A 27,537-nucleotide genomic window follows, 5' to 3' on the forward strand; every position below is an offset into this window, starting at 1 on the left:
ATGAGCATGCATCTGTGTACCCTTGCAGCTAAGTAAATACGCAGAGAAGTTCGTTTGGCAACACATTTTATTCCTCTCCCCTCCATTTACTGGGGTTTCTGCAGGAAGAACAGGTCATAATTCAGGAGGTAACCATCATTATAGACATAAAGCTTCTGCTCTATGGGGTGATAGTTAATACTCTGCACTTTTTCCTGCATCTTATACATGGGGATGCTCAGCTGGCCCTCCACGCTCGTGTTTGTGTCATAGTAGTAGAAAATCTCTTCCATTCTGGTGTTCAGAGTGCGAGTGGCGTACAGAACCCCGCAAACCACGAAGGCATTGGAAACAGATAGCTTGAACTGCTTGGTCTGCCAGGTGCGCAGCACCTCCAGCGTGGTGTCATTGAGTTTGCTAATCACGATGTTACCGGTGCTGGCTTCGGTGGAATAGATCACCCACAAGCCCGTCTCGTCCACAGTGAAGTCAATGTCTTGCCACTCGATGTTTGCATAGGAAAAGCGGTTGTTAAAGGCAGCATTGGGGAGTGTGTATGTCACATCCATCTTATTGGTGGTCAAGTTCAGCTTGACAATGTTCCGGGTGTTGTGGAGGTTGAAATACATGTTGCTGTTGTAGACAACAGCACCGGCGCCCTGGCCGTACATGACTCGGCTCTCCCGGGAATGCGTATACAAGAGCAAGTCATCCCAGGTGTTGTAGAGTCTGTAGTATTCCATATACCGCCCCTCCGAATTCAGAGGTGCCACCCAGTACAGCCCTTTCCCTGGATGCTGAGGAGAGTAGTCCTGGCCCCAGACCCCAGACTTATAGGGGAACCCTCTCCAGTTAAGCTGCACCACTGCTGGCTTGCTGATGTTCGCCACTCTGCCGTGAGCACAGCTCCCTGGATGAAAGAGATCAGAAGGCGTTCTTAGAGAAAGGAAATGGCAAGATACAAACCTTCCGACGCCTGCAGGAGCCAGGCGATGTTGAAATCCATTCCGACTCGTGGCGACCTCAGTAGGACACTGCGTGTCCGCAGTAGGACACTGTGTGTGTGCCGCAGTAGGACACTGCGCCCGGCAGTTCTCAAAGGCTGGTGTGTTTTTGCTTTTGTAAGATATCCCCAGGCCTTTCATCAGAGGCATTTTGGGGTGAACTCGAACTGCCAACCGTTTAACCATGAACTAAGTGTATCCACCGTGTGCATCACCCAGGGCCTCCTCTAAGCAGGCACTCTAACTGCCCTCCAGTTGATGGTGACCCGTTGGGACCGGGGAGGGCTGTCCCTGTGGGTTTCCAAGACCAAGAAAGCCCCCTCTTTCTTCCTCCTTACTGACTGGTGATTTCAAACCGCTGACCTTGTGGTTAGCAGCCCAACACGTAACCCACTACGGATCCATACATATTTTCCCTGTCAAGGTTCAGTGGCATGTTCTGATGGAAAAAAGCCAAGATCTCCTCCTCGTTTCAGTGTGAACGTGCTGTGGGTTCACGAGCCAAGAGCTGCTTATCCAGGGTGGGTTTCTGATATGGGAAATGAGGGTAACGAGACACCCATGTTTCCAAGGCTTGAGAGCCCAGAGTAAAGGAAGAGGGATCTGGGTAGAGTTCCTGAATATTTTGTCTGATCTGAAAGCATTTTGCAAATGTTACCTAATTTCATTTTCCTCACAGGAACATCAAAATAGTCCGACGGTCCCAAACCCTAGAAACTTCTCCCTAACCAGGCCAGCACCAGGGAAAATGTCAGGAAGGTGAAGATTATTCTGAGCAATGTCCATGCCCGTCCCCCTGAACCCTTCCATGGGACAGCAGGTACAGACCCACCCCAGGCACCGAGCCTGCTCCAAGAGTTTTGCAGAAAAGAGTATTGATGGAGTGAATTGTGTAGCCCGGAAAACGCATGCTGGGATCCCAACCCCTGTGGGTATAGTCCTGTTTGGGCGCTGGGATTTCTTTCTTATGTTAATGAGGGCAGAGCCAGGCAGGGTATCCTAACTCTAATCATTTCTGAGTTATAAAAAAGGCAGGTCATGCACAGAGACCAGAGCACCCACTGGGGACGACAAGGGACACGTGCAGGTCCTCTATAAGGCCAGCAGCCAAAGAACACAAGGCTCCAGAAGCTGAAACAACGACCAGGACCTTGCTTCCTGACAGCCAACAGAGAGCAACACTTCCCTCCCAAGCCTGTGTCCAGAATCCAGCCTTGTAGGCACGTAAGTAGTGAGGAAAATGTCTTTCTGTTCTTTAAAGCCACCTTTGGGTGGTAATGCTGTTAGCGCAGCACTAAGAAACTTAAATTTTAAATATAGACATCTAAAGATCCTGAAAGATGGGCCTGTATTATCAGGATTGCAGCCATGAGAAGTCATTTTAGAGGGACGGTGCTCATTCTGTGGCCAGGGCACAGCCCATTACAGGTGAGTACGGTGGCTGTGGGCAGTGAGGTCGCTCCTGAGGTATGAAACCCACACCCAGGTGTGCCAAAGCACAGCAGGCAACCATCGCACTGTCCCCATTCCAGTGCTGTTGTGGTCACGACATATGGGGACAGTCAAGTGAGTCCCAGTGTCACTGACCCATTGAATCGACATTCCCCATAACAGTCGGGGAGACGGCAGCCTGGGCCAATGGTCCTCCATATAGCATTCCTTCGGCAGTGCCTGCCAACTCAAACCTGTTATGAACTCCAAAACAATCAAATAGCATTCCTCCCATATTTTTATAGTGACTACGCATGGAGCTGAACACACATTTTGGGGGTTCTTAACGAAGACCCTTGGAAAAATGGATGAGATGGTTTATTGGTGAACAAAGAAAATTCAAACTCAAGTGCAGTTGAGGTCACTCCCCGCTGCTCGGAGCAGAGCAGGGGAGGGGCAGAGAGGGCAGACACTGAAGCGCTGGGCCTGGCTTTCAATGCTGGGAGGGAACCCAGGGGCCATGGAAAGCTCAGGAGGTGTGCTGGAGTAAAAGCAAAGCTCCAAAGAATGGGGGGGATGGGGGGCGGGGGGAGCCAGGTCAAGGGGAACCAGCATGCTAGGCTCTGCCTGCCTCTGACTGCTAAGGGAAAACCCACTCCTTTCCTTGTCAAATGCCTTCTCCTCTGGCTCAAGGACTGCTCAGAGGTGAGGCTGTTGCTAGAAATCCTGCTTTTATTTCCCCAAGCTGCCGGGGGCTTTCTGGTTCCAGAATTAAATACGTGCCTCTTAAATGCTCTCATAAATCTGCAGTTGGTGGGGAAGCCAGCCAACCATAGAACAGGTAGAGAAATGAAACCGCTCGGTACCCAGCCTCCAATAATTTTGCATATCATTAAGCAGAACACAGTCGCGGGTTTATTTTAATAATGCATGCTCCATTTCATAAATAAAAAAGCAACGTGGTGTTCAGCCAAGAGACTGCTCTTCACTAAAGAAATAATAAATAAAATTATAAATTATTATTTCTTCTCCTAAAAGTGATCTCTCAGATGAATGCCTGTTTGCTTTTGTTTATGAAACAATGCATGAATTATTAAGATGAAGTTAGCATGGTGTTCAGTTTAACGATAACCCCAAACTGCTCTAGTTTCCAGATGCTGCAAACTAAATTTACTCACTAGGATATCTTTCCAAGGACTTATTTATTCCACCATGTTACACTGTAAGGAAATAAAGAAACGGAACGTCTTTTCTTTCAGGTTGGAAGACTTAGGAATTGCTGGCTTCATTGAATCATGTCTTACCAGAAAGGGAGTATTGAGACCAACAGCAGCCTAATCTTTAAGGAAAACGTCCAATGCATGTTACCTACTCAGACATTACTATGGGACATAGATGAATAAGCGATTCTGTCTGCAGGTGTGGAAATCCTTAGACATGAAAGAACCAAAGTCAACTTCTCTCAGGCACAGGACCGGGCCACTTGTCACCCTGGTGTGCACGGGTCACCGCACGATGGCACTGACGGTCCTGCACCCAGCCGCAACAACCCCGTGACTCAAACAGAAAGGAGCCTGGGAGGAGCGCTGCTTCAGCACTGACCTGCCAACTGACAGGTTGCCAGTTCCAATCCACCAGTGGTCCCCAGGGAGAAAAGCCCAGGAGACCCGTTTCTGGCAAGATGAGCGCCTAGGACCCCCTGTGGGGCAGTTCCAGCCTCCCGAGTTGCTAACACTGGAACTGCATAAATGGCACACAAGAACTAAAAGTAAGCATGGCTTATCATGTCCTAAGTAGGACCAAAAAAAAGACCCACCTCACTGTCTTTCACAACCACCTGAAAGGATAGCACGGAACCTCTGCTTAGGGTTTTGGGGGCCGTTTCTCCCTCAGAGTGGCTGGTGGGTTGAAACCCCTGCCCTTGTGGTCAGCAGTCCAACATGTAAGCCACCCCCAAACCGGGGCTTCTTGAATTTCCCCCCAAACACCCCCCTGCCATCGAGTCGACTGGTCTCAGAGAAGCCCTGCCGGAAGGTGCTGTAACGTTTTACGGGAGCGGAGAGCCTCACGCTCCCTACTGCACAGCCGATCCGTTTAAACTCAGGCCCTGGGGTTAACGCTCCGACTTGCCCACAGCAGCAGCACCAGGACACACCTGGAGAGGACGTGAATAAAGGTACCCAATATAAACTGCAAGTGTATGAAAGAGAGGTTTCCTTTGCTCGCCTCTCACCCACTCCTGAACACCCTGCTCCTTTGCCTTACCCCCTCTCTATCTCCTATGAGCCTTTTTTGGGGCCCCTGCTGAGGCCACCGATGACTGGGTGGCACTCACAGGGCCACAGTCAACTGCTAGCCAAAAGGTAGAAAGCTGAGTCCACCCCGAGGTGCCTCAGAAGAAGAGTTTAGCTTCTTACCTCCAGACAACCAGCCATTGAAAACCCTACGGGGCAAGCTACACCGTGAGTCAGAATCAACCTGATACCGGCTGAAATCGGTCAAACCCCAAACCAAGTTCACTGCCACCGAGTCAGGGCTGACTCATAGTGACCCCCGTTGGGTTTCCAAGACTGTAACTGTTGCCGGGAGCAGCAAGCCCGTGGAGGTGCTAGTGGTTTTGAATGGCCAACCATGAGGCATGCAACCGTGAGCTGTCCTGGCTCATCCACCCTTCTAGGACACAATACAAAAGCTGAGAGACAGCTGGCCCATGATCCACTGCTCAGCCAGTCCAGCCAAGGTCCCGGCCCCTCATCCCTTCTACCAGGGCTGTTCCCAGAGCTCTTTGCCTCGCCGCTGACCTTCCCAACTTCCTCCTCCACTCCCAGGTTGTAGAGACACCACATTCCCTTCCTGCCCCAATTCCTAGCCCAGCTTTAGGCTGCCACTCATTGCCCAGCCATGGTCCAAGAATTCTGATAGCTCCATGATGCGCATCGCATGTTGGCTGGTGGACGAAACCATGAAGGCAGAGAATGGCCAGATTTAAAAAAAAAAAATCCCTGTTGAGCTGCTGCACCAGCAAGGGAGCAAAGATCATTTGGTGTTTCTGGGGTTGATGGATTGTTGGAACATTGTCATCCTCGCATCAGGTAGGATGACAGGCACATCCTTTTACAAGGCTCTCTAGGGACAGCAGCCCAGCATAGCTGAACGTATCACCAGCAGTGGATCAGACAGATTCCAGTTCAAATCCTGCCTCCTCTAGTTGCTAGCTGTGTGTCCCTGAGCACGTTACCAACCCTCTGTGAGCCTCGGTTTCTCTGGGTTAAAACAAATGATAATAATACTTATTCTGCAGGATTCTAAAGGAAAATAGAGAGATTCCCCCGATGTCTGCAAATGGTCAACATGCTTCCCTATAAACAAGTGTTTCCGTGGGGAGGGGTGGACTTCAAGTCTACCCAGAGGCACCTCAGAAGAAAGGTCTGGCGATCTACTTCTAAAGAAACAGACATTGACAACCCTACACAGAACACAGTTCTTCCCTGACCCACCTGAGTTCACTCTAAGTTGGTGTCATCTCAATACCGGGTTAGTTAGTTACCATCATTCTACGCACACTGGGCTCTCATTAAGGTTTGCATGCCTGTCTCCCTTGCTGAACTGTGGTTTCTTGAAGGTTTTGTTTTGGGGATTAGTTTGCTTTCCTATTTTTTTGTTTTTACCCATCCCGGTTACCTACCCCCAACCTCAGGACAGGGCTGGCCACACCATGGTACCTAATTACGTTTGATAAATAAAGAAATGAAAAAGCAACAAATCTAAACCCAGCTTTCCCTTGTGTATAAAGCTCCAGGCCTCCCTCCTGCAACACGTCTGTATGTTTCTGTGTATCCATTACTCCACAGAACACCGTGCAACGCTGCCCGAGTGGGGCTTTGGTTGGCAAGCATCATGGAATGTATTAATATTGCCACCAGATTCTGGAACTATCCTGGGATGCCTTAATTAAAATGGGACTTTGCAATACTCTACATTGACTTATTAAAAGCATTGCGATCGATCTAACTCGCAAACACACTGCCGTCGGGTCAGTGCTGACTCACAGCAACCCCCGTGGATCACCGAGGCTGTGACTGCTGCAGGGACAGAAAGCACCATCTTTCTAACAAGGAGCTGCAGGTGGTTTCCAACCGCTGACCTTGGGCATCGCAGCCCAGCACAGAAACACTGCACTGCCAGGGATCCTTATTGCAGTTCACAGTGTCCAGTAAATGAAAGCTAAAATGCCATAGGGCTGCAAGGGCCTTATTAAGCCTGTCACCTGGACAACGGTACTTTACTTAAGCTGAGAATAAAAGATGCTACTGAGAATTCGCCAATTAAAATGATCAAAACCATTAAAGGTTTGAAACGACACTGGATCAGAGCTACAGGCTCTATGCTCTTTGACATTGCACTCTTCTCTCACCTTGGGATTTCCATGTCATTCCATGCCTTCCTCCCACTCAGTCATCACTATTGACTAAGTACCTACTATGTGCCAGACACAGCCAGTATAGCCCAGCCAAATGATGAGCTAACCCTGACCATCACCATCCTATTTTGCCTACATGTAGTCATCCTGCTTCAGGGGAAAGTTGCAAGCCAGTTGTTTTAAGATTTTGTTTTGTTTTTTTTAAAGAAGTTAATGAGTAGAAGGTCAATTATTTTAAATTATATAAGTGTATTAAATGAAACAGGAAAGGATTCCATTTTCACATAAAATAATAAAAATAAAGCAGGTTTTTCTGAACCCAGAGCCATGGTGGCATGGTGGTTACACGTTGGACTGCTAACTGCATGGTCGGCAGTTCAAAACCACCAGGTGCCCCAAGAGAGATAGATGAGGCTTCCTACTCCCATAAAAAGTTACAGTGCCCGAAAGCCCAAGGAGCAGCTCTATCCCGTCTACAAGGTCGCGGTGTGCCAGAACCGACGCAATTGCAGTGCGCTTTTGGAACCTGAACTGCAAAGGGACCGGAGACTTCACACGGGCGGCTGCACTGGAAGGCCCCTCAAGCACAGGAGGGCTTGATCGCTGAGACCTGCACACAGTCTTTTCTGTCTGTGCAACTCCTCAGTGGCTGGGGGCTAAAAAAAGCAGCCAGGCCACATTTTAAAGTCCCCTAAGAGTGAGGAACTTTAATTAAAGTCTCCACAGGCTCACAACTTGGTGGTGCCTGGGGATTTTTCAATTCTGCATTATCAACCAATCCAAACAGAAAGGGAGCAAGTGAAAGAAATTGATTTAAAAACATGACAAAAAGATTAATATAAACATCATAAATATAATATGAAGAAAGCTGGCGGAGGGCCAGCTGGCTCAGCAGGGAGTCCAGTGCGGTCAAGGTTGTGGGCAAGTGAGGGTGACCTGGGCCCACTTGGAGCACACAGCACAGCTGCATACAGCTGCTGCCCCACAGGCTGAGCCAGAGGATTTAGGAGAAAGATGGGCGGGGGGGGGCTGTTAGGGGAGTGGAGTGGAACACAAATGATCCAGCAGGCTTTTGTGTTCTTTTCCTTGGATTCCTATGCCAGTTGGCATCATGTCATCCCTGACCCACGGTCACCAATATGCTGTAGGAGGAGAACTAGGCTCCATGTGGCCATTCTTCAAGAATAGCCAGGACTTTCTTCCACTCAAACCATCAACCTTTCAGTTAACAGTCAAGTGTGTTAACCATTTACACGGCCAGGAACTCTAAGTCACATGATTGTCTCCCTTGCCAATACCCCTGACGAGAGCTTCGATGGCATAATGGTTACTCACTGGCTGCTGACCACAAGGTCGGCTGTTTGGAACTACCAGCCGCTCATCAGGAAAAAAGAGGAGGCTTTCCACTCGGGTAGAGAGTTGCAGTCTGAGACACCACAGAGGCAGTTTGACCTTGTCCTGGATGACAATGACATTGTCACTGGATGACAATGACATTGAGTTTGGGAATGTGCCTGACACTTGGGTTTGGAGACAGCCAGGGAGTAAGAGTCCTCGTCCTTCAGCCCCAGCAAGGCACTGAACTCCCCTCCTGATCCACAGTTTCCTCATTCTAAGGGGTCTATAGAAATCTGCACTAGAAAAAAAAATCACTCTCCTGAGGAAGAACTCAGGAATTACTGGGTCTTATCAGGGATTCTCCTGGATGATGCAAACGTCCAATAGACTCGGCTGCTTATCAAAGAGATAGAGGTGTCCACGCACCTACAGGCAGCTCTGAAGATAGGCCCGGCCAGCTACCTCCTCCAGATGCAGCCATTGTGAATCAGCTGGCGTGCAGTTCTGCTCTGACAACACTGGGTGGCTGAGTCTGAGTCCACTCACCAGTATCTGAGGCTGGTCCCTGGTTTGTCTCTGGTCCTCGACGAGCCCCCTGTGGTACAGTGGAAACAGCCCGCATTTCCAACGTGTGTCCCCACCTTGGACCCAGACCAGATCTAGCCTGAGTTTGTTACAGAGGAGAGAGCACACTTTTGTACGAAACCTCCTCCGCACGTCAGGCCATGACACAGTCCCCACTGCAGCAGGAGGGGGGAAGGGTTATCACTATGTTGGTATCTGTTAAACCTGTGGAGAAGCCCCTTGCCAAGGATCTGGAAGTGCCTGTTCTGAAAGGAAACAGGCTGTGAAAGGATAGCACCCTGTTCAGGCAGAGGCCAGCCCACAGAGCCACCTTCTCTGCAATGTCGCTGAAGCACAGGGCTCAATGCTGCCCCCTACAGGCTGCCCGGCTCACCTGAGGACTGCACTCGGCGCCAGGACCCTGCATGACTTTTGTTCACCGAGTCTTTGCTTCTACTGTCACTTGGAAAGCCCCATGGGGGTTAGCTGCCATGTCTGAGCCACTTACTCAAGGCACCCCAGGGAACACTGGCATAAAGCCCTGCCTGAGATTGGTGGTGGAGCAGCCTAGTGCAACCCACCCGGTTTTCATGAACTGGTAGAAACAGATCACCAGGCCTTTCTTCCTAGTCTTTCTTTGCTTGGAATCTGCCGTGAAACTTGTTCAGTGCCACACAAGCCTCCACTGACAGGTGCAGGGTGGCTTTGCTTCAGGGGAACTGGCTGGAAGTCCAACCCAGGTTTCCAGCCCAGAAGGTGAGAATTCTTCCTCCCCCCCCACCCCCCCCCACACACACTTTGTGGACAGGGCACAAGGCTCTGGGATTTCTAAGCACTCTCACTAGTCCTCAGAGAATCACTGTAAGGAGGGTGCTATTCTTCTCCCTTGAGGAGATTCAGGATCGTGCCAACGGCCGTGTGACTTTGAGAGTCCAAAGCCACGCTCTGGACCCCTAGACAGCACTGCCTCCATTCCGGACTGTCTGCATGATCCCCACCTCACTACCCCATGCTCCCTCAGCTGAAGCCATCGTTGTCTTGGATTGGAAAAGTCAGGGACGAAGCAAAAGGTTGGAGGTTCAAGTCTATTCAGAAGGCCTGGTGATTGATCAACTTCCCCCAAAAAAACCCAGAGACTCCATCTTTGCCAGTGAGGAATCCCCCATCCCTTGGTCCGTTCAGCAGGACCGCGTACTGGCGCACCATCTACGGCTCATCCCTGGTACTCCCCCTGAGCCTTGGGATGCAGGATGAGCTGGGGCTCAGTCGGGGGTTCTGTGTTTCCAGAAGGAAGAGAGGGGGACTCTAACAGGCAGTAGGAAAGAAGCACGGGGTAAAAGAAGGAAGGAAAATCCAAGGAATCAGCCCAGCTCTTGTGATAAAGAAACCAATCAGTGCTTTCTATCCACAGAAGAGCCGAGCTTGCTAACTGATTCCAGTAGCATGCACCTGGGCCCCTGTCAGCAACTCTATCTCCACGGAGAGCCGTGCTTCCCGTTATTAAATGCAAAGGCCATCTGTGGGGCTTGTGCTTTTTGTTTTAAATCAACTCATTGTTTGTGCCTCTCCTCTGCGAGCCCCAGAAGGTGATAATACTTAGGCCTGCAAGTTGAGATTTACAACACGGAAGCGTCCCCCCCAGCATTACCACTGCCACATCCTCCCTTCAGGGTGGCAATGCCCAGGGCCTCCCATGGCCCCCTGAGACACCCCAGGGTCCCCGTTCCAGGGTCGAAGATCCAGACTGCTTACCCGGAGGGGGAGGGGCAACCGGGACATTCTCCCCTTTGGAGGCCTCACATTCCTTCAGTTTGTTCTTCAGCACTGCCACTTCCCGGCGGATGGCGAGGACGTTGTTTTTGTCTAGCGTCTCAAGCTTCTGCACCAGGAGACTCATATTCCTTATCTAAGGAAATAAAAATTCAGAGCGATTTTATATTATTGTGCAATTCCTTTCATAAACATTCCGGGGCTGAATTTGTCATTTAGTGAAACATTGCCAGCGAGTACATCAGAGAATCCCCTGAACGGTTTCATTTGGAAGAATACATTTTATGGTTTAGTGTGAACGCCTGTCAGATCTCCGGCAGATGTGTGTGTGACAAGAAGAAAATGGCAAAGATTTTAACAGCTTTAATAACAGAGCCCCGGCTCATTCGAGGCATCCTCAAATGTCCATTAAAGTTCGTTTCTAATAGCCTTCTCCCTATAAACTCGTGTTTACTCATGTGGTATTATAATTAAGTTTCTAGTCAATGCTGAGGGCCAGAGAAAATTTAAACTCTAAAATATGCAACTAGAGTTCTCAATAATAGCTCATGACAGGACTGAGCTAGTAAATTCTCATTGGCATAACTTATACAACACTTATATAACACAAATGGGATGGTTTTTATCAGGAGGGTTTTGCCAAAACCTACTCACAAGAAATCCCTTTAAAGAGGGCCTCAGGTATTTGTAAAATGGCTCCAAGCAGTATCGAGGGTCAGCTGATCTCTCAGAAGAAGAAACCCCCTAGCAAATCCATAATCAACTACCTCGTGGATTTCTAGAAAAGGTCTCTCGTGAGGATGATCTAGAACAGGGAAAATGCCTAATTTGTTTTGGCCACGAATGGTTGTTTGAATTAAGTCACCTCCTTTCTAGAGGAGTTAAAGGCCATTTGATTCTGGGGCAGCCTTCTGTCCTGAGAGGATCCCTGCTCCTCCATCCCTGGGTTGTGAAAGCAGCATAGCACTGCTCCCCCAAAACCCAGCAGACTGAATCCACCCGGAGGTCCACCACCTACTGGAGTGTGGATCAACGCTAACACATGTGGGCTCGCCATGAGTCAGAACCAACTTGTTAGCAACTGGTATTGGTGAGGTGTGGTGTGATATGGGATGGCATGGTGTGATGGGATGGGATGGGATGGGATGGGGTGCTGTGGTGTGGTTGGGTGTGGTGTGGTGGTGTGGTGGTGTGAGGTTGTATAGTACGATATGGTAGCTAAAGAATGATATGATTAGGTTTGATATAGTGTGGTATGGTATGGCTCTATAGGGTAAGGTGTGGTGTTGTGTGGTATGGTTTGGTATAGTATGGTATGCAGTGGTGGGGTACAGTGGGGTGTGGTATGGTTTGGCTCAGTATATTATGATATGGTAAGCTATGGTGTGGTGTGCTATTTCATGGTATGGTACGGTATGGTATGGTACAGTATGGTATGGTACAGTATGGTATGGTATGACATGGTCCTCAGTCAACAGGTTCCAATGTGTTGACCTTCTATTCAAAGGCGGGAGTTGGCCAACAGCAGAGCATGTGATATGGCATGTGGTCAGGAGAGAGCCTACATAGAATCAGAAGTCCCAAGAGAGAGATTTCATCCAGGCCCTAGCATTGGCTCACAGTCACAGAGAGGGAGGCATCGTTAAAGTACAGAGACGAGATTTCACCCCTTACCTCCACCTCCAGTTGGTCAACAATTTCCGAGCTCCCAACAAAGTTCTCCTTCAGCTCAATGATCAGCTTCTCCATCTCCTTCACTTCTAACTTAATTAGCGCAAAGTCCAGTTCCGTGTAGGAAATGGAATTCTTTTCCATGGTCTCGACTCGGACAGTGAGGTTGGAGAGGTGCTTGGCATACACACTGATCATTTCAATATACTTGTGGACCTACAGGGAATTTCAAGACACAAGTTAGTTCTAAGACCTATGCCACATAATTTTCTCCAGGACCGGGCCCTGAGCACTACTTGACTCTAGTCAATCATATTTTGGTAAAGACATAGAAAAAAAAATTAACAGTTTTTTTCCTACTATCCAAATATGAACTAAAAGAATCTCTTGCTACAGTTTATGGCTGGGGATGAAGTGTCCTTCAGATTCACTCTTCACTCACAAATGCCTTTAAATCCTCCCCTTGCCTTGCTTCAATCAGAGACTCTTGCCCTCCTTCCTCCCCACCACGCACACATGTAAATAAAGGTTGCTCATTCTCAACACTGTTGACCTTGAAGCTAGATCTTTCCCGGGGAGGGGGCAGGGCTGGCTTGTGTACTGTAGGATAGGAGCAGCAGTTCTTGTTTCTTGATGATAGAGGTATCTCCCACTGGTGACAACCAAACTGTCTCCAAACGTTGCTTAAGTCCCCTGGGAACATAGCTCATCTCCACCCTCTTTTAGAACCCTGATTCTAACTCAAAGGTTTTTCTATAAGAAAACCAAAAGTCAAACCAAACCCACTGCCACTGAGGCCATTCAGACTCGCAATGACCCCACAGGAGATAGTAGGACTGCCCCCTTTAGGTTTCCACGAAAATCCTAGCCGAAAGCCTAGGATTGTGAAAAGATTGTATGAGGCCCCAATAAAATGATTTTTTTTTTTAAATAAGAAGGCCTCATGTCTCTCCCTTAAAGAGGCTCGTAGATTTCAAAGGCAGACCTGGCCGCTTCAGCCCAGCTCATCGCCCACGACGCCATTGTAGGGCAATGCAGAAGGCAGAGTTCCTTCTCTCAACACTACAGAGAATTTTCCCACCTCCACCTCTAAATTGACCTGAAGACCCATCTTCCCACATAACATGTGAGTGTAGGTGCAGCTGAAAAGTGCACATTTCATTAAGTGCGCCTACATTCATCCTGAGAACTGATTAGCGCAATCAGACCTTTAAATTACACCTTTGTTGCATATATTTGAATGTCTGATCATTAAGTTAAAATATTTCCCAAAATTCCCTGGGTGGCTTAGTGTATAATTGGAATCTCCAAATGGATATTTCAATAAACACGGTTGGTGGTGCTTTCTGTATCTGATCTCGGAAAGGAACAAACGCGGCTGCTGCTGCTTCGTTTTTAAGAACTTGCTCATTAAAAAGTTGCTGGTTTTACATCCTTTCCAAAAATGTGGACGTACGTGGGACTTTCTCCCCTGAACTGCGCTGATGTCGATGAGCTGATCCACGTGCCAGGATAGATGCACAGCCAGATGCTGGCCTCTACTCCTCCTAGCTCCAAAGGAAACCCTACCTTCTGTCATTTTAGCCCTTCCACTTAACCCCACTTTGCAAATCAGAGTAGGCTCACAGGCTGTGGACCTGAAGGCTTCAGGCAGAGAGGGTTTGAATGAAAGTTGAGCACACGGCCCTGGGCACTGCTAGCTAGAATATCTCTTCAGGCAACCGATGCTCACCACCACCCCAGGGACCATCACGCCAAGCTGCCAGGGCTTGTGACATGTTGGTGGGTAGATAAGTTATCTATGTACATCCATATATCTAACCTGGTCTAACTAGTCCTCCCAAAAACGCCAACACAGATAAAAGGTGGCCAGGCTTCCATTGCTGAAAAAGCCAGCCACGAAAATCTTGCCTGTGGTAAAACAAAAATTAAGTGTCAGCGCCTTGCAGAGATGAAAGTCGAAGGGAGCTAGAACTCTGTGTGTTGGCCTGCTTGGGCCTTGCCAGCTTCTGGATCAAATGAAACACCCTCCACCCTCTAGGAACATTCCGGTGGCACATCGCAGCTATTGTTCTCCCCCAAAAGAGTGAGCCAATCAAGGGTCATCTCTGCTACAGGAAACCTGGCTCTACCCGAGGCTCACGGAATGTCCAGGGGGGAGCTGGGACTTGCTCCCTAGCAGGATGTGTGCTGCCCCTGTCTTCATGTGGCTGAAGCGTAGCCCCTATCAAGAGAGGGCTTGCCCACCTCGGCTGCTGCAAATGGATAGGGCGCCAGGCTGCGAACTCAAAGGTTGGTGGTTTGAGTCCACCCAGGGGGCGAACCTCAGACCTACTTCGGAAAAACCCACCATTAGAAATGCTAAGGAGCATCCTTGCACTCAGACACACAGGGGGTCACGCTGTGTCTACAGCAATTGGTTTAAAGGTCTGTGGTGGGTAGGGGGATGGGGGGGGACTCAAAGATGTTTCCATTTGACATTTAAAGGAATGCTCAATGACATTCTGGAACTCGGGAATCAGCCATGAAGCCGTGGAGGCGAGAAGGCGCTTGGAGAAGGGCCAGTGAGACTTCACGGTCCGAGCCCGCACTCTATTAAGCAGATGATTCAGCTGAGCCCTTCCCTGGGGCAGGGGCTGTGGCCTCGAGTCAGAGGGGGCCATTCTGTGGCGGTGCCGCCTCAGCAATGGCGGCTCAACCTCCCCGAGAGGTGGAGCAAGAATACGGGTCTAAGCCTGAGGGACGCATCTCTCCCTGTCTCAACATATTCACCACGAAGCACTGTGTCAGTAAACGTCTGAACACTGGAGAATTAGAAGATGCCTCTCTGCTGGCTCTCCAACATTTCCGTGTGCTCAGAATGCACTTGGAGTGTCATCGGTGCGTTCGGAGGGCCATGGCTTGTTTGGGGTTTGTTCTTGCAGTGGGGCAGGGGGTCAGTTCCTTTGACTGAATGAGGCCTGGTGATAAACAAGGGAGGAGCGCAGCTGGCAACGGAACTAAAGAAGTCGCCTGCCTCCTGCTTCTGCCCATCTTTCAACCTGTGATGCTAACCACGGCCGGCTTACTTGAAAGAAGCAATGTACTTCGGAACGTGCGCTGCAGTCCCCAGATCGCTTTAATAAACGAATACAAAGTTAAGCGAGCCTTGAAGTCCTCATCCAAACACGGGGACATGCTGGGAAAGCCATGTGCCTGGTGGGGGTTCTGGTGTTAGACTCGGTGGGCAAACCAGTGCCTTTCTGGAGGTCTCAGTTTCCCTCGGGGCACTAGGGGGAGGAGGAGTAGCTTGCGAGATCATTGCAACGGCGGGAGACCGGGCACACAGCAAGCCCGTCCTCCCTCACCGTGGCTGATGCGGGTGTTGTGGAGTACATTCCAAACCGTGGCGTGCGGAGCAGAACCCTCCACCGAGCTCTTGAGGCCATGGGGGAGACAGCCAGGCCTCTCTTCTGAGGAGCCTGGGGGCTCGGAGTGGGGCGGGGGGATGCTTTGGAGAGGGTGTTGAACCACCAACCTCTTATCTACTGGGTTCTTAACCATTTGTGTCGGTCACAACTGCTGCCAGCACAATCCCAAACCAACTCACAACCGCTGAGCCATGTCCAACTCAATGTATACAGAGTTGCTAAGGCTGTGAATCTTTGCGCAGCAGTCAGCCTCATCTTGCTCCCATGGGGCAGCTGGTAGGTTTGAACTGCTGACCTTGCTGTTAGTCTCCAATGCTCACCTCACAGGGCCACCCGGGCCTCTTGCCAAACATACCAGATGCCCTATATATTAAAGCAATTTTAAACAGTGAAGTCAGTGTTTCTCGATCTGGCTTTTTTATTTATTACATTTCACTTTGCCCAACCGTTGCTCCATCAGCGCTGTGGATCCCCATGGCCCCAATGCCGCCCAGGCTGCCTCCGCTCTCTCTAGGGTATGAGGGTCTGCTTGCAAATGTGTGGTATTAAACAGCTTGCCCCCAAGTCCATGAGTCTCCAGGGAAAGAGAAAACTGAGTTTTTATGCAGACCCCTCGCTAAGTATAATCAAAAGCAAGCAGATCATAAACAACAGAAAAGTCTAAACAGCTTTCAGCCTCGGATGCAAAGGCAGCTCCTCATCTTCCCTGTGAGCTGACAGATAATAAATCAGCAGAAGGCAGTCAGAAACCTTTCCTACTGGTCGACCCAAAGCAGGCATTCCCCCAGCCTCGAGATAAATGGTGATTTCCAAGGCCACTAGGGACAGCTACAATAATTCACCTGGAAACCCAAAAACCCCCCACTAAAGAGCTGTCCTGGGCTTTGAGGGCATTACTGCCCTGCTGCATCTCTTCTGGGACTGCTCTTGGGGGTGGAGGCAGAGAACAACATGGCCAAGAGAAACAAGAAGTAAGCGTCCATCCGCCTGGACCAGCCAGGGGACATGTGACCTTGGGCAAGCCCCTGCACTTTTACAAACCCCCAGGATTCCCACCCCTAAAATGGGAGAGAAACTCCCTGGCCTATCTGCCTTGACGGCTGCTTGCAAGCAGACTGGAGCTGGAGGCATTTGGAAGCTGGGGCTCCTGTGATTGCTGTTGCCCCCAGTCATGCCAGCCCCATTCTGCAAACCTCAGCGGGCCAGTTTCTTTCTCCATCCTCGATGGCAAATTGAGCTAGAACCGACTACTGACATGTGGAGAAGTAAACCTTTCCCTCCCTCCTTCGGGCTTCTTTCCCGCCGACCGTGAGCACGGCAGATGCTCCTCACCTGGCCCCCTGACAGGACCGGAATAAAATGTCCCAAAGCCACAAACCTGCCAAGCTGCACAAGGAGCACTGGGGGCGCAGTGGTTAAATACTCAGCTGCTAGTCGAAAAGGTCAGCGGTTCGAACACACCAGCCACTCCCCAGGAAAAGATGTCACAGGCAGATTCCATAAAGACTTGCAGCCTCAGAAGCCGTCCCCATGGGACAGGTCTCTCTTGCCTTCTACCTTGTCTTGTCGAAATCAACTCGATGGCAGTGGGCTCTGGCCAAGCGGCAAGCTGCCCAGGTGCAGGGTGGGGTTTCCTACTGCCCCGTGCAGGCCCACCACCAAGGAAGGCAGGCAGTGCCTCTGATTTCCCAGTCAATGACTCTGAGCGGATCTTTACCTAGGAGTCTCCTCCACTTGCTGTGTTTTTATGCATAACTCCTTATCTGTACTTGATTATGCTGAAATAAGACTATGAATATTAATGGGTGGAATTTATAATTTAGCACAGTGCCTTCTCTGCTGATTAATTCAAGGACATTTTATTTCTGAAGAAGGTGGGTTCCTGGAGTCATCAAACACCTCTCCCTGGACATTCACCTGAACCAAAGACTGTTTTTCTACCAGGTCATGTTGAAAGCAGGGTCCGGGCCTCACAATAGTCTTTGTCTCAAAGGATAAGCGTACTGGGCATGGAGGTGGTGGGGCTGAAATCTCAGGAAAACTGGCTCTGCATCTTGCAGGAGAGCCAGAACCGCCTGCACGCGGACGGCATTGTACTAAATAATGCATGCTGTGATTATAGCTGTGTTTGGGCTTCACCTGGGCAGAACACGGGAGCTTCCCTAATTGATTTCTGACTCGACCGAGCAGGTGAAAGGGGTCAGCCCTGCACCACTGAGTCACATTGCCCCAGCCAGTGCAGAGACAGGGGAGCCTTGTAGGTGAACTCCAGCTGGCGAGAGGAAAGCAGGTGAGCACGGGGCCGAGGCAGGGTATTGACTAAATTCTTTCCAGAATGAGTGGCCTACAGGCAAAGTCCGAAGCAAACTCCCAGGGCAACCTTCCACTTTGGTTTCATGCTAGAGACAGCTGTACAATGCTCCTGCTGAGGCCATCGCAAGCAATGGCCCAGAAAGGGGTAAAAGGGGAGAGAAAGCTGGCACAAGAAGAGAGTAGCAAGTGGAAGGAAAAGAGGGAGGGCAAGAACAAGAGAAGGAAAATGTTGGAAGGAGGGATGGAGGCGCCTGGGGCATTGGTGAAGTGGTGGTCAGGCGCTTGGCAGCTAGCTGAAAGGTCACCAGTTTGGATCGGCCAGTTGCTCCCTGGGAGAAAGAGGTGACTGTCCACTTCCACAAAGATGACAGTTTTGGACACCCGAAGGGGCCATCCTACCACATCACTATGGATTGGGACCGATGTCATGGCAATGGGTTTGGAGGGGGAGCAGAAGGAACAGGGGCTGGGCAAATGTGAGAAAAAATGGTCAAGCATCTGGGGATAAAAAGAGGAAGAATCAAGGAGGATGGGTAAGAAAAGATTCGGAAGGACGGACAGGGCCGAGGGTGGGGGCAAGGAGAGAAATAGGACATCAAACCTGGACTAGGAATCAGAAGAAAAGGAGAAAGAGAAAAAGAGGGAATTGGACACAAGGAGGCAGGGAGAGAGGAAATAGGTGGAAGCAAAGGTAGAGGGGAAACCAACAGACACAGAGAGAGAAACACACCAAAACTGCAGGGGTGAGACTTGCTGGGAGAACAGGAGGCCAGAGCCCTGTGACACTGAAGTGAGCGCATCCATCTCTTCCCGGGTTCTCCTTTGCCCTGCCTCAAGAGCTCCTTAAGGTGCTCTGGACCAATAATGGGAACAGCAGTTCCAGGAGGAGAAGGGGACAGTGGGGGCAAAAAGGGGAACTGATCACAAGGATCCACATATAACTCCCTCCCAGGGGGACGGACAACAGAACAGTGGGTGAAGGGAAACAGTGAGGGGGGGGGGGAATGAGCTCATAGCAAGAGCTCAAGTAGAAAGAAAATATTTCAAGAATGATGATGGCAATATATGGACAAACATGCTTGATACAATGGACGTATGTATGGATTGTGATAAGAGCTGTACAAGCCCCCAGTAAAATGATTTTTTAAAGGCACGTACAATAAAAAGGTGCAGTGCAAAAGAAACAAGGCGCTTCCCAGAGATACAAACGGCCTCCCTTTGATGAGACGGAGGAGGGGCTGCTTATAACGTGCTGGGGGAACGGCATGTTTTGTCTGTTCATTTCTGTCTAGATCATGTTTAAAGAGAAAGAAAATGCTTACTTGAGAGAGTTCTTTCTGGAACTTCTCGGAGAGCGTGTGAGCTATGGAGTCCAACTGCTCCAATCTGTCAGCAGGAAAGGTGGTATCTGGCAGGAGGACGGAGCACTGGCAGGTCCCATGTTCATCCAGGGAGCCGTTGAAGTTGGAAAATGGCTGTAAATGAAAATAAATTCAACGTCAATCCTAACCTGGAAAATGTCGCCTGGGATAAGAGGAGTAACAAATATCAGCTTGTCACAAGAGCGCTGGTTTTGCCGTTAACTGTGGCCAAGTAGGCCCCCAAACAGGGTGACCCCAGGCACAACGGCACCATCTCCAGGATCAGTTACAACCGAGACTGCTGTGATCCACAGGACTTTGATTGGCTGGTTTTCAGAAGTAAGTGGCCAGGTGTGTCCTCATAGTCCATGTCGGTCAGGATGCTCTACTGAAACCTGGTCAGCACCCTAGCAACCAACAGGAACGCTACCACTGACAGATGGAGAATGGCCGTGCACTGGCCAAACCAGGAGCCAGGGGTCCGCATGGAAGAGCTCTTCATGAAGCCACCACTGCTTCCACAAGAGTGCTTGGAGGCAAGTGAGTGGGGGACATAAATAAAGGAAAATACTGCAGTAGCCGGGTGGTCACCAGTGGTGACTGCATAGTATTTAGCCCCGTCTTCACCTGTTTGTCCACGCCACCATGTTGGCAGCCTTTCTCTAAGGGAAATCCTTCATTCTTGCCGAGTCTGTAAAGAAATGAGGACTGTCGCTATTTAAAGAAAGTCTTACTATGCCTGGTGGTGCACACAGTCCAGTGCTTTACTGTGCAAACTCCCTGAGTGTCGCTTCCCTGGAAGTCATCTGACCATCTACTCCCAGAAAGAGGTCAAGCTAGGTGCTCTATGGGGCAGCTCTGTTCTGTCCCATGAGATTGCTAGGAGAAGAAACTGACTCAATAGCACGTAACAATAGCAGCCACCTGAGTGGAAAAAAAAACAAAGACTCATGTCCAGAGACCAAAAGAACTAGATGGTGCCCAGCTACCACTACCAGCTATTCTCATTGGGGTCCCAACAGATGTGCCCTGATAGATCAGGAAAGAAACATGCAATTGAATTCCTATTCTTACAAGGCCCAACTCACTGGACCAACTGAGACTAGAGGACTCTCTGAGGCTATTGTCCTGAAATATTCTTCAAACCCGGCCCCCGAACTCATCTTGTGGTGAAATAAGAGAGAGGCATACAGCACAAAGGCATCCAACATAAACCCATGCATACAATTATCTATTTAAATTTTTTAAAAGCAAACTCTATGATGACACCAAAAGCCAACACGCTCTCTAAAGCAAACCTGAGGGGAAAAGACTAGGGAGAGCACCGCCAGAAGGCAATTACAGAGATTGCGGCCTGTTGTGAAAAGTATAACTGATGCCGCTGCATACTCTGTGTGGAAATTGCCAAACGGCACCTGGTGTGTTGTGTAATCTTCCACCAAAATAATAACAAGAATAAAATATAAACTTAAAAAAAATAAAATATAAACTTTAAAAAATATATAAAAATATAAACTAAAAAAAAAATAAGATATAAACTTAAAATGAAAAGAAAGACACATGGGAATTCTGGGTTTTAATTCCCGTTCTCTGATTCGATCGACATGAACCTGCTTCAGGCTCGGTTTCCCTTTCCATGAAATAAAGACAAGTTACTTTTCAGTTTTGTCCTGAGGATTAAAGGAGTGATGTAGGTGCCTAAGAAATGTCACTTTCCCTTTCCTTCTGCTGCCTCATATGCCTTCAGTTTAGCCCAACTCCAACCCAATTCCTCCACCCGGAAAGAGGAAATCATGGAGGGTGTGGATTACAATGGAAATATAAAATGCACATTGCTGTTCATTATTCATAAGGGAAATTGGATAATTATGATCCTACCCACCAGAAAGGTTAGAAACAAACCATTCATTTGAAAGACACTGAATGTTTTACGAGTTTGGAGGCTCTGTGTACATATTTTTTTTAATAAAAGTTTTCCAGTTTACCACTTGCTGGAAGGCCATTTCAGAATAGTTGCTGTTTCTTTAAGATATTCAGGCTCACACGTTGGTGCTGCTGCATATTTTAAAATGACAGGTTGGAAAGATCCTGTGTTTCTTTTGTCCCCTCTGAACTTCCCCAAGGGGATACTGTCACAGTGAATTTTTTATATTATTATTATTATGATTACTCCTACGTCCTTCCAGAGGAACCATTGGCAGCCACCTGGGGGTCCCTTTCAGTGAACTCATCTAGTGGCCAGCCCACAGCTCACCATGTGGGGCATCTGCCTGAAGGGTGTCTGAGTGAGACTACCAAGGGTCAAACATTTGGAGAGACTCGGGCCACTCCTTCCAAGTTCAGGAGGTCAGCTGGCTGCAACTAAGGCTGTCAGCTCTCCACACGTACCCACCTTCGCGACTCCTGAATGAGATGGAACTAGGTGCCTCTATGCCAGTTGTCATTAAGTCCATGCGAATTCATGGGGACCACCTGTGCGTCACAGTAGAACTGTACCCACAGTGTTTCCGACAGCTGTGATCTTTCGGAAGGTGATCACCAGCATGTTCTCTGTGCCACCTCTCACTCACTGCATCCAGCAGGGGCTGACTCACAACAGCCCTGTAGGACAGAGTAGAACTGCCCCGTAGGATTCTGGGGCTGCACATCTTTATGTGGAGTAGTGGGTTTACATGTTGGTCTGATAACAACAAGGTCTGTGGGGGAAAAGTTAGGCTTTCTGCTCCCATAAAGATTTACAATCTCAAAAACTTACAGGGACAACTCTACTCTGTCCTCTAGGGTCGCTGTGAGTCAGAATCAACTTGATGGCAGCAAGTTTGGGGAAATACTTGTGGGAGCAGAAAGCCTAAACTTTCTGCCATGGGGCAGCTGGTGGGTTCAAACTGCTGACCCGATGGTTAGCAGCCCAACCTGTTGATGTACTGCACCACCAAGGCTCAGAAATGCACCTCTGGGGAGATTCAGACAACAACCATTCATTTACTAACTAAATCCAGGGACCCCTAGATGCTTCTACGGTCAAGACTTATTCCATCATCGGCCTCTGAACCATTGAGATTGTCAGCAATGAGGCTGCTTTTTAATCTAACCTATGCTTCAAAATGAACAGAAATACAAAGAAACATAGACACATATACATAGGTACCCAAAACAATCTACTTCAGGTAAATTATTGCCATTGACCACATTTTTCCTTTCCAATCCCACCCCTACACCTGCAGGAATTGAGATTTAAGGAGAAATAAAAATACATTTATGTTTGCTGACCCAGAGTGGGGTGTGGGGCAGGAAGGGTCTTGAGTAGAGAAGATGCCAAGACTCCAGCCCACGCATCGCAGGGCATTTACAGGAAGGGACACCATACCGTGGACTTTTGAAGAAATAGCTATGATAACAACTTTTATAGGGGGGTGGGGGGACCTTCCGCTGCATTTTGACAAAAAACAAAAATACCGAATTCATTGCTATGGGAGTTTATTCCAATTCAAAGCAACCCCATAGAACAGAGTCCACAGGTCCTGACACGGTAATCTTTCAGGAAGCAGACTGCCGTTATCCTTCTCCCTCCAGCCAGTCGGGGGGTTCTAAGTGCCAACCTTCTGGTGGGCAGCCAGATGCTTGGCCACTGCCCTGGCGGGGCTCCTTTGTGCATGTAGACACTGTCAAAGCGACTTTCCTGTATTGGATTCTAGTTCAGAGCTAGTCGATAGGACAGAGGAGAACTCCTCCTTAGGGGTTTCCGAGAGGGTACATTTTTATGGGACCCAACAGCCTAGTCCCTCTCTGGTGGAGCCTGGTAGATTTGAACAACCAACTTCAAGGTTAGCAACCAAACACAATTACACTTCCAAGGCTCCTTGAATTTTTGAGAAAAGCAAAAGAACCCAACATACTACCATCAAGTCAATCCATAGCCTTATTAGAGGAAGGTTAGTCAGATGGACAAGATAGAGCTGGGTCATGCTCAGAGTTCTCTGAAAAGTTTGGTCAACTTAAAAAAACAATAGCTCTCATCACACAGTCTCTAGACAATCAACTAGGAACTAGTAGCTAACCACTTTTCATCCTGAAGTTCACCTGAAAGGCAGGCAAATAATTATGAGTCCGGCTGACAGTCATTCCACCAGCTTCTGTTGAGCATCGCGTTGCTACGCCATGGACGGCCCAGCTCCCAGCCTGCTTATCATCAGCCCAGCGTGCTCAGCTGACACCAAAATGGTCCATAAGTTTGATCAGTGTCTCCCATTAGAGATATTTCTGCTCTCCACATTCAAAGACAATGAAGCTAATGGTGATGGGTCTCTCTGCGGTGAATGTTTAAACTCGGCGGGTCTGTAACGGGAGCACTGGAAAACTAAGACAAGTGCCTGTCCCCCTGGCCAGTGGAAGGGTATGTGAGCCCGCCTTGTGGAGGGCAAACAAGGTCCTCAACAGGACAGTCTGCACTGGTAGGTCCACACTCACTCGGCAGGTAGTCAATGAACATTTGCTGGTGTCGACATGACAGGCTACCAGGTGAGTCCGACCTATCGTCATTCTGAAAGCCCTGATTTTTCCCCTCAAAGCCGAATGGCAAAAGCACCTGTATTGTGGTTCCTTGCATGCCAGTCGCTGTGTGAGGCACAGAATTTAGCTGCTCCTCTGGCCGAGAGTGACATTTGCAGCATAGAGTCCTCCGAGCGCCACAGCAGAAGGTGCGACTCACATTTGTGATGTAAAATTGCAATTGGCTCTAATTAGCAGCCAGGCCTAAGTGCCTGCAAAGATTCAAGGCATAAAATAATGGTACTCAACATTTTCAAAGTACAGAAAATGATACGTTTGGAACTTGCTCGATGACAGTTATAAAGGGGTTTCCACTACTTTCCAAAGGGCTCATCAAACTGACAGCCAGACCCAGAAAATTAGGTTTCTAGTAGAAGTGACACCTCGTCCGTTATGAAAAGAAAAAAAGAAGTAGCGGTTGTGATACTGACTCACCAGAAAGAGAAAAGTCAATGAGGGAGGAGATGAGCGCCTCCGAACACAATGTAACCACACTTTCGGAGCTCCTTGTAAAGACTTACTTATCTTCTTAGCAGCCAGTAGGCACTTTTGATTTCTCTGTTTCTAGACTCAGGTCTATTTTGTGTTATTTTACCCACTGACCTCATCCAAAGTGCTCCTTTCCGACTGGTGAGGCAGGTTGGGCTTCGTCGTACTTATTGTTGCCAACCGCCATTTAAAATGAAAGGCAATGGATTCTAATCATTACCAGAAATCATCACTGAATAAAACAACGGTGGTAGTTACACAGCTTCATGCCAACTTGATACATAAGAACGCAGGGGCGGAGTCCAGCTTGCCAATCAGGTCACAGCCTGGTGATCCCTCCTTGTGGGTGTGGCCTTCTCATGAGGACCCTAGGAGTTTCCTCTCTTCCTCCTGTTTCACCCTCCTGTTGACAGGTCACACGGAGCCGCGAGGATGGCAGCCAGAGCCCTGGCGATGCATCAACTGCCACTGGAGCTAAAGGACCTTCCACCCAGCTGCCTGTCATCCTCCTGCATTCGCCATCATTGCATGTGCTGTGTGAGCCTAAAGAAGAATTTATGGTCTAATATTGGACTTATGGGCTATTGGACCTGATCTGCTCTGGACTGGGGTGTTTTATTGATGCATAATTACTTCTTGATATAAAGTTCTTATATATATATTCTATAGACTTGTTTCTCTAGTCCCCCTGGGCTAACAGAATAACATAACTGATTTTTGGCTATAGAGAACCCCTCTGCATATATTCATGGTTCTCAAGACTTTCTCCTTTTAAACATTAGCCTTTTTTAAAAAAAAACACAAAGTTTCAGCTAGAATGATGGTGAAGCACATGGGCCAACGAAGTTTTCCCTGCTGCTTGTCAGTCTAGTAAGCTCAGGCCATGGCGTCGCTGCTGTGAACTTGTTTGCATGTTGCTAAAATGGGACCCTCCATTTTACCTAACCTATCAGAGTCAAATAGCACAAGCGCTATTTTATACCTAACCTTCCCCTAGCATTTATTAGGCACTTGATGAACATGGCCACTGCTGTTTCTATCTGGGACCAAAAATAAGAAAACCAGAGAAAGAAACAAACAGAACTTCTTTTTTCCCCCTCTATCTCCATGTGCCTGGCTTTTAGACATAGTCATGTTAACTGCTCTCTGGAGATGAGAATGACCAGAGAAGAGCAGATGACTGAGGTTTGACTCAGAGGAGACATGTCCGAGCCAGGATAATCTGCAGACTCCTGCGGAACAAGCTGATGGCGACAGATGTGAAGTGAGGAATTGCTTCTTGACTCCTGTCACCTCGTCTATGCAGATTTCTGTCTCTGGAAAGGAGACCCTAAAAGAGAGATCCATCATCCCAGGATGGGGGCTCACTTAGCCTTCTGGGTGTGTGGTCCTCATAGAGCAAGGTTGCGTATTTCATTTCTCTGTTATTCTGAAGTGGAAATGACTCTCAGAGAGAGAGAGTTAGCATTTCAGGAAAACCAAAAGGTTGTTCAAAAGTACCAGTTGTTCCTCAGGAGAAAGATGAAGCTTTCTATTCTCATAAAGGGTTAGAGCCTTGGAAATCCACAGGGGCAGTTATATCTCATCCTTTAGGGTCAGAGTTAGAATCAACTCGATGGCAGTGAGTGAGTCATGCTGATATTGCCACATGCCTTCGAGTCTACTCTGACTCACATAGGCCTAGAAGACAGAGTGGAGCTGCTCCACCAGGTTTCCCAGGCTGTGGCATAGTGGTTACACATTTAGCTACTAAATGCAACGTCAGCAGTTCAAAACCACTGGTTGCTCCATGGGTGGAAAGCGGGCTTTCTACTCTCTTAAAGAGTTATAGTCTCAGACACCCACAGGGGCCATTCTACCCTGTCTTATAGGGTTGCAATAAATTGGTAATGATTGACCAGATAGTAGTGAGTTTGGTTTATGTTTGGGTTTAATCTTTGCAGTAGCAGGTCACAGGTCTTTTCTTGGGTGGAAAAGCTGATGGATTCGAACCATCAGTCTTTGAGTCAGCAGCCTAGCTGCTTAACCGCTGCACCACGACTCCAAAGCCAAGAGCTCCTCTCCCTCCTCCTGTCACAGGTCTTTGCTTACCAACAGAGAAATTGACAGGCCACCAACTCCCTGAATGGACTCTCCCACCCTGGAGGATGCTCCTTCAGGATTCCTGGTCCCAGCGGGCTACACCCACCAATGACGGCCACAGCTGGTCTGAAGGCTCCTTCTCTAGCGGTTCGCATCCCAGGCTCCATGTGAGGAGAGCTTTGGGAAAACGCCTGAGGTTTCCTTATGTCTGCGTCTTTGTTTTGAATCTGGTGGGTTCGGCGGGCAGACACCTGGACTTTTACAGTCCATGCCTTTTCTCATGGGCAGCCAGGGCTAAGAAGCTCTTCCCAGTGAGATTCGCTCCTGAGAGCCCCCAGCTAGAGAGTGGATAGGATCAGCTGGTGTGCACTCTCGTTTCCCAATGATTCAATTATTTCATCCGGGTTTTCATTGCTTTCCAGAAGCACCTAGTGTGAACACAAGGAGTTGTAAATCTTTTAGAGTGCCCAGACCTAGTCTTCCATGAAATTATATTCATGAGCCAAAAAAATGAGCACATCAGGGAGTGGGGGGAACAGTGCTCACCTGGGATGGGGTGTCAAGACCACCCTCAGGATGAAGGATGCGAGAGCCACTGCCCGAGCTGTACCTTCTACCTCCTCCGTAGCTGGAGCCACCTCCTATGCTGCCCGAGCTGGAGCCACCTCCTCCGTAGCTGGAGCCACCTCCTCCGTAGCTGGAGCCACCTCTTCCGCGGGCCGAGCTGGAGCTTCCTCCTCCATAGCTGGAGCCACCTCCAGAGCTAACATTGCTACTGTGGCTGGAGCCAGCCCTGGAGCTAGAGCTGGCGCCTCCTAGGGACACACCGCCCCCGCCTCCTCCTCCAAAGCTGGAGCTGCCTCCTGAACTGAAGTTGGCACTGGAGCCATAAGGCTCCACATCCCCTACAGCCAGGCTGAGGAGGCAAAGAAGGCCGACTAGGGAGAGGAGATGAGGTCTCATCTTGCCCCAGAGGCTGAATTCACTGGCTTCTGCACAGATCACTGGCCTTCTTATAGTCACCAGTGGGGACTTCCCGTCCTCCAATCTACAGGGAAAGAGGAAGTCACTGGGGGTCGGGGGGGTGGAGGGGTGAGCACCGCCCCCCCCAAGAGGTTCAGAACACCCAGGAACCTGAGTCACGTCCACACCTTGTC

The 27,537-nt window shown here is 49.1% G+C and overlaps 1 protein-coding gene across 1 annotated transcript; it reads right to left on the reverse strand.

The window, feature by feature from the left end:
* Nucleotides 1-86: 86 nt before the first annotated feature.
* Nucleotides 87-27,343, reverse strand: OLFM4 (olfactomedin 4). Its single transcript, XM_075563572.1, has 6 exons — nt 26,927-27,343; nt 19,223-19,375; nt 12,181-12,393; nt 10,489-10,642; nt 2,128-2,133; nt 87-889 (listed from the first exon to the last, which is right to left on the reverse strand). Exons 1-6 carry the CDS (start codon nt 27,341-27,343, stop codon nt 87-89), a joined length of 1,746 nt encoding a protein of 581 aa, XP_075419687.1.
* Between the last annotated feature and the right edge of the window lie 194 nt (nt 27,344-27,537).

The sequence above is a fragment of the Tenrec ecaudatus genome, chromosome 11 (assembly GCF_050624435.1).
Source record: "Tenrec ecaudatus isolate mTenEca1 chromosome 11, mTenEca1.hap1, whole genome shotgun sequence".
NCBI lineage: Eukaryota > Metazoa > Chordata > Mammalia > Afrosoricida > Tenrecidae > Tenrec > Tenrec ecaudatus.

Excerpts from the sequence above, each read along its gene's own strand:
- OLFM4 (XM_075563572.1), bottom strand. The coding sequence starts at position 27,343 with ATGAGACCTCATCTCCTCTCCCTAGTCGGCCTTCTTTGCCTCCTCAGC. Across the intron at positions 19,376-26,926 it reads GTCTTGACACCCCATCCCAG|CCATTTTCCAACTTCAACGG; the intron begins GTGAGCACTGTT and ends TTTCATTTACAG. Across the intron at positions 12,394-19,222 it reads TCCAGAAAGAACTCTCTCAA|GTCCACAAGTATATTGAAAT; the intron begins GTAAGCATTTTC and ends AATTCCCTGTAG.